The sequence below is a fragment of the Primulina tabacum genome, chromosome 5, assembly GCF_025594145.1.
Source record: "Primulina tabacum isolate GXHZ01 chromosome 5, ASM2559414v2, whole genome shotgun sequence".
NCBI classification, from domain to species: domain Eukaryota; kingdom Viridiplantae; phylum Streptophyta; class Magnoliopsida; order Lamiales; family Gesneriaceae; genus Primulina; species Primulina tabacum.
Genome location: NC_134554.1, coordinates 22,687,392 through 22,694,434, shown reverse-complemented (window position 1 = coordinate 22,694,434; position 7,043 = coordinate 22,687,392). Strand labels below are relative to the sequence as shown.

General features: G+C 31.2%; 1 protein-coding gene across 1 annotated transcript; it reads right to left on the bottom strand.

Annotated features, from left to right (window-relative positions):
• Positions 1 to 1,119: 1,119 nt before the first annotated feature.
• Positions 1,120 to 2,721, bottom strand: LOC142547313 (uncharacterized). The gene is made up of 5 exons (XM_075655551.1): positions 2,552 to 2,721; positions 2,323 to 2,471; positions 2,146 to 2,194; positions 1,679 to 1,821; positions 1,120 to 1,269 (listed from the first exon to the last, which is right to left on the bottom strand). The coding sequence occupies exons 1-5, from the start codon at positions 2,598 to 2,600 to the stop codon at positions 1,183 to 1,185; spliced, it is 477 nt and encodes a 158-aa protein (XP_075511666.1). The 5' UTR covers positions 2,601 to 2,721; the 3' UTR covers positions 1,120 to 1,182.
• Between the last annotated feature and the right edge of the window lie 4,322 nt (positions 2,722 to 7,043).

The window sequence follows — 7,043 nt, the reverse complement described above, 5'->3', positions numbered from 1 at the left end:
GTGATTAGACTGTGAGAAACAGTCTGTAAAACCAAATGTACACCGCCCGACAACATTTTGGTCAAAAAGGTATGAAATTTATTTTACAAGCATGATAGGCCATTAAAAAAAAAAGGAAGACTTAGATATATGATATATAGCTAAAAACCTTGCGTACCATTATCCTCTATGTTTTCAAATATTGTGTAGAAGAATAGCGTTTCGATGGAACAATTCAGAACTCAAATTGCAAGGAAAATTGGTGCAAAAATTATTATAACTTATCAAATCACAAATGAGAGAATTAAAACATGAAATCAATAATAATTCCAACGCAATTACGCAATACAACAAATAATTCTAAAGCAATTAAGTAATACTAAGATGGCGTTTGCAAACCGCAAATGCAAATTCCATAATTATTATTTTTAAGCATTTATAAACACTACTTAAGAGTAGTTTTAATGCATTTTGGCTTCTAATTCTAATGCTATTCGGTAACTAAAAGGTAGTTCTAAAACACGATATAATAGGAATAATAATACGAATGGGAAAATTGTTAAATGTGCACCCCACCAGTCTCATCCTCTCAAGAAACACTCATCAAGAAGTCGGAAAGTAGAACTTGTACCAAAATTAGCCTCTCCTTGAGATTTTCTCTCACTTCATTATCAATTTATTGAATAAGCTGTGCAAATTCCTAAATGTCATAATTACCATAAACAAAGAGGAAGGCAAATCAAAACCATAGTATGCTCCCACGCACAAGTGCAAAAAAGTTTAAAAGGTTTCTCTTTTTAGAACGATTGGGTACACAGTCGAAAACAAAATTAACTGTGAATAGCAGCATTCTCACCACACAGGCTGAATCTTGTTGACAAGAGTACGATTAGCTTTCAGGCTCGATCACTTGATTCGAGGCAGTGGCTCAAACACTGATATTTCTCGGATTGAGATTTTATTCAAGATTAATATGCTGTACCCCTTGACGTTACGATCTGTAAAACACAATGAATTCAAAAATATCCACACAACCCAACAAAAGCAATAATTATCAGAAAGGCAGACATCACCAATATAGGTAGTACAACAATTCAAGCTTACACTTTCAACACAGTTCATACACCTAAATTATTTGCAAAGAGCCCAGACGCGGTATCATATCTGACACAATTAGAGTACATGTTTGAAGGCTAAAGACCATCAACTAGATTGCATTCCTCCCATAAAGGTCCTTGGGTCAGGGCAATTTCCATTGAACTGAGCCTGTGAGAAATCGAAGCCTGGATTCTGCAGAATGAAAATTTACATTACAGATGAGAAGAAATTTTGGTGTGTATGATATTCCTTGAAGTCCTGCATGCTGATCTTTAGATATACACAAACAACAATAAGTTGAGAAAAGAAAACCATGGAGTTGCGGATGATTGTGTCAACATCTCTAGCGAGCATGAAATACTAAACAAACATTTATAAGATCTCGTCACAAGTAAAGTATATGGTGCTTGTAGTATGTCAATTCTTCATGGGAAAATATCATAAACATGATGTATTTAGTAAAAGTCACGCCTGTATATTGAGAGGGCCACATAGACATTTGATTACTAGCTTCTTGACATGTGTTGCGCATATATAATTATAATATTTTTAGAAATACATTCTTTATTATACATTTCCAAGAGAATTAAGGTTGGCATACCTCTTCTTGAAATCGTTGAAGCATAAGCCGCTTCTGTTCTAGATCAGTAGTGTAGGGATCTAACTGGCCTTCGCCCACTATAGGCGAAGACCATGTCTGACCTTTGTCCCTCTTCTGCAATGTTATGTGCAATATCTCATCTTCTGCAAGGTGTACATAAGAGGCTAGTACAGAGTAAAAACCATGCGATCAGAGTAGCTAACTGGCCATTACCAATTTATCACATGTGATAGATGTAAATGTCAAGTCCATTGATTTAACGAACTGAATAACTCATCCAATTATTTTATACCGAGAAAACTAGAATAAAGTTCTAAATTGCCGATTTGATGCAAAAGGATCCATCATATACTTGCCCCATCGATCAATTTCTAGTTCACAGATTAACTAGCACGAGACTTTGTCTTTAGAAGAAACAGAACAAAATAATTTCATTTTTTAAGCTGAAAAATCAAAGAGCAAAGTACCAAGAGTCCAAAATGAACAATCAGTCTTCACCGGAGCCGTAAGATCATGCTGCGATTGACCCAACACAAAAAAATAAAATAAAAAGACTGCCTAAATAAACCGAAATAATAAAAATTTAAAATCAACGAAAAAAGTCAAATTTAGGGAAAAATATAAAAATAAAAACAGAAGCTAACATTAAGGTAAGGAGGGTTCCCTTTGATCCCTACTTCAACATGCTTGGAGCCAATCTTACAATAAAACAGCTTCTTCGGAACATTAGGCGGAAGCGATAAGTACATATTCACCTCTTCAATCGTTTGGTCCCAATCGAACACCTTCTGACCTGAAAAAAAAAAAGATTTAAAACACAAAAATCCAATTCTGATTCACATATAAAATGAAATATAATCAGGGAATCCATACCATTATGGATGAAGCTGTGCTTCTTCTCAGGAGCCAATTTCTCCGCCATTTTCACTCTATGGTAGGGCTTTCACAGCCTTGAATTTTTCAATTATTTCTCGTTACAAAAGCCCTTGTGAAACAGTGGAAGAAAATTCTTTAGCAAAATTGTTATTTGTTCCAAGTTCCATTAACAAAAATTCAAGAAATAAAAAGACAATTTTCTTGGATTTTTTATATAGATAAAATAAAATTTATTATTTATCTATGTACAAACTCATGTGACATAATCACTAACAAAATACAAGAAATCCAAAAGACAATTTCATGGATTTTTTATATAGTTAAAATAAAATTTATTACTTATCTATATACAAAACTCATGTAATATCATATCACAATAAATTTTTTAATTATACTAGTATTCAACTGATTAGATGCACATAATGTTATTTTATGTAATTAATTATTAAAATTAATAGATATTAACAATATAATGAATAATTTAAAATTTAAGTATTATTATAAAAATTGTTTATATAATTTGACATAGCATTCAAATGATTATAATAATATTTTGTCCGTCGTTAAATTGATTGGATCCGAAATCAACCAAAAAAATTTAGTTGGATTTTTTCGGGTTTGGGTTAACACGATTTGAAACGATTTTTTAAAAACTCAATTTTTTTCTATAATTAAAAAATATTAGCTAGATTTTTTATATTGTATGTTTGAATTTTTTTTATTGTATATCGATATCATAAATTTGCTTCATATAATATTTTTTAAAAATAATTGTTTATTTGTTGTATTAAATATACTTTAAATTTTCTACAAGTTGATTTTAAAATTTATGAAAGCATTTATAAATGAAGATGCTTGATCAAATATTTATTTTATAAAATATTTATTTTTGAAACAATTTATTGAAAGTTATTTTGACATGCTTGAACATTTTTTTATTGTTATTGATCTCATTAATTGTTAATTAATACTTATTTTGTAAAATATTTACATTTCCTAAACAATTACTTCTTTTATGAAAGTAATTAATAGTTTACATAACTTCAACTCTTGAATTTAAATATATAAATCTACGAAACATATTTATCATATATTTAAGAAATATCTTATAATTATGCATTTGAAATAAAATATTTGAATTTGTATTTAATTATTTTGTTAAATAATAAAATAATAATTTTTGTATATTTGCATATTAAAAAAGTTCTATGTTTTTTTAAAAAAATCTTCTTCTTTTTTAAAAATCATATATTTTTAAAAAAATAATAATTTTTTTAAAAAAAGTTTTCGAGTGGGTTGGGTTAGCCATGTTGGTTCGGGTTCATAAGTTTCGGATTACTTCAGGTTAAGAAACTTTTGTAATACCTATACTTCAACCCAACCTGAATCTTCCGTAATTGACATCTCTTTTAAATTGATTTATTTATCTTGGTTGAGTAAAATTGTTACCAATAAAAAGAATAAAAAAAATTTAAAAATTGTTTGTCAAATTTTAAAGAATAAATAAATATTTTTCAAAAAATAAAATTCTTAAACATTTATTAGATGAATACATCTTGATCAAAAATTAAATTATTTTTAAAAATATGTTAAAAATATTTATATTAAATTTCTAATTAAGATAATAATAATAATAAGAATAACAAAAGCAATTTACGGACAATCAAAATAACAAAAATTCACGAGGATACTCTTTTAAAATTTTGAAAATTGTGATATTATATATAATTTTATATCAAAAATTTATTTTCACCGCATATATTTAGATCGGATCGATCCATCTCATGAATATATATTTTTTGAATCATTGCCACAAGATATACTCTTCTATATATAATATCTATGCTATGTTATATCTTTTAAAAAAGATTAAAAAAATTCAATAGGTAAATAAAAGGATGCCAAAATATATCAATCAAAATTTGAATTTATAAAAAAAATTAGAGATTATATTAGGATTACGAATTCTAAATAACTTTTTTGTTAAAACATTTCAAGTACACTTAAGTTTTGGTGACTGACAAATAACATAATCGAGCTATTTCAGGTTCAGCTTCTTTTAAATATATTTCAATTGTCGGACCCCTAGACTAGATCAAGCCATTCAGACAGTGCTTAAAAAGATTAAGTTGTTTGGACAAAGAAGTCAAGACGCAGAAGTATCTGAACTCAAGCTGCAAAGCTATCATATGTCAAAACTGACCTACAGTCCAACGTGTTCAAACCTTTGAGAATAAAGGCACACTGTCACCGATCAGAAAAATGTTAAATTTGAAAGGATAATAGAGTCAATCCATTCAAGCAGTTGCCTCATTTGGAAAGATTACACAGTATCTTACCAACCCAAAATGACATAAAATATCTAATATGGACATGATGTGTTAGCAATATGAAAAGCAAAGGACTTGAAGTCACAAAAGCATAAGGAGAATTATAAGCATTTAATGATATGAAAATGACATTTCCATTCTGTTGGGAAACGGTACTGATGATCGTTGAAAAACAAATCCGACCGTTGAATCTTTTCAATTATAAATACGCATATTTCAAATATGAATAAATCTCTGGAACAACTGTAATTATTCTTAAGCCTGCATATTTCTAGGAAATCACACGCTTATCAAAATCATATCGGATCATCAAGGATTAATTTGTGCTACAATATCAACAACTCAAGTCGTCAAGTCTGACTGTTGGGTTTTCTGGTTGTTGTCTGGTGAACCGAGGGTTCATAGATATCCAGAACTATAAAGTGATCAACTAAGAATTTCAGTTATGCGGTGATAAGTCCCAATTTAAATGTGTTTTACAAGACGTTGTAAAACCTAAGTCTTTTAGTGGAAAAAGGTGATATGAGAGTTTTATTTCCGAACATCCATAAAAATATGTGTGTCATTACAAGACGCATTTACATTCCTACAAAGTTCAAATTCAAGCCGTTAATTTTTGAACTGCGAAGTATAAATTATCGTTAGTCAATCCAGACCATTTCTGCACTTACACTTTTAAATGAAATCGCACGATTCGAGTATTCTTTACCAAGAGAAGTAAGTTCAATAATGATAGTACTAAATCGTTCTTCGCATTCATTAAGAGTCTCGTCGGGATTCATCTTGGAATTATCGAACTTCTGAATTGCAATAGTCAGCTTGTTCTCTTTGGTTTGATCATTGCCTTCACAGAGTTGGGTCAGATTTTCCCGGGTTTCTTTGGTTGTTGTGCAGGTCTTGATCTTGCCAAACATGTTCTTGTCCAGAGTCTTCTACAAGATGTCCTTGGCCACGTTGTCAAGGTTTACTTTCTTCTTGTCCTCGGTTTTCCACTTCGATCGGTGCTTCTCAATCATTTGTGGAGCACCATCAGATACTGCAACAACTTGTATTAGCTTTGATTATCTTCATTGGACAGTAAGTGATGACATACCACATGACATCATTCTGAGCAACTAGATGTGTGTGCATATATATTTTCCAATCATCATATTTTCGAGCCTTTAAAATAATTATAAAAAAATATTTTTCATTTTGATCGTCCTCGGTCTCCTTTCCCCGACTTAGTATCGAATATTCGGTCAGAAATCCTTAATTCATGAAATCAAGCTAAAATTACACAACTAACATTCAATCATGTTAAGATATATCATTTAAGCATTTAAAATCATTTAAATAGAATAAATAAACAATTTACTGATTTTCATGCATGCAGTCTAAGTGGACTAATTTTCGGGCGTCACAAATCCTCCTCTTTTAAATAAAAATCCCGTCCTTGAAATTATGACTCACCGAACAACTCCGGATAGCGGCTCCTTAATTATATCAGTCTTGATCTCCCAGTTTGCCTCTTCCTTCAAGTGGTTAAGCCATTGGACTTAGACCATCTTGATTGTCTTGTTTCGCAGACTCCTCTCCTGTCTGCCCAAAATTTGCATAGGTCTCTCCTCGTATGACAGATTTGGTGTAAGCTGCAGTGGTTCAAAGTTTAGTACATGTGAAGGATTCGACATGTACTTGTAAAGTATCGATACGTGGAAGACGTTATGAACTCCTATTAAGTTATGTTGCAACGCCACTTGATATGCCAATGCTCCCACTCTATCTAGAATCTCGAATGATCCGATGAATCTCAGACTGAGCTTTCCTTTTTTTCCAAATCTCATAACACCTTTGATATGTGTTATTTTATAAACACGTGGTCTCCGACTGTAAACTCGAGATCTCTGCTTATATGTCAGTGTAGCTCTTATGTCAACTATTTTCCATCTTCATCTTGTCTCACATTCTGGATACTAGATCTCTTGTATGCTAAACTATCTAGGGTCCTATCGTAGCTCTTTCTCCTACCTCGTCCAATGAATGGGCGATCTGCATTTCCTTCCATATAATGCCTCGTATGAAGCCATCCCTATAGACGACTGATAGTTGTTGTTTTAGGTGAACTCCACTAGAGGTAGCTTAGGATCCCAACTGTCTTGGAAGCCGATCACACAAGC

Coding starts and splice junctions, on each gene's coding strand:
- LOC142547313 (XM_075655551.1), bottom strand. CDS start 2,600: ATGGCGGAGAAATTGGCTCCTGAGAAGAAGCACAGCTTCATCCATAAT. Junction 2,472..2,551: donor GCACAGCTTCATCCATAATG/GTATGGATTCCC, acceptor TTTTTTTTTCAG/GTCAGAAGGTGTTCGATTGG. Junction 2,195..2,322: donor GGAACCCTCCTTACCTTAAT/GTTAGCTTCTGT, acceptor GGTCAATCGCAG/CATGATCTTACGGCTCCGGT.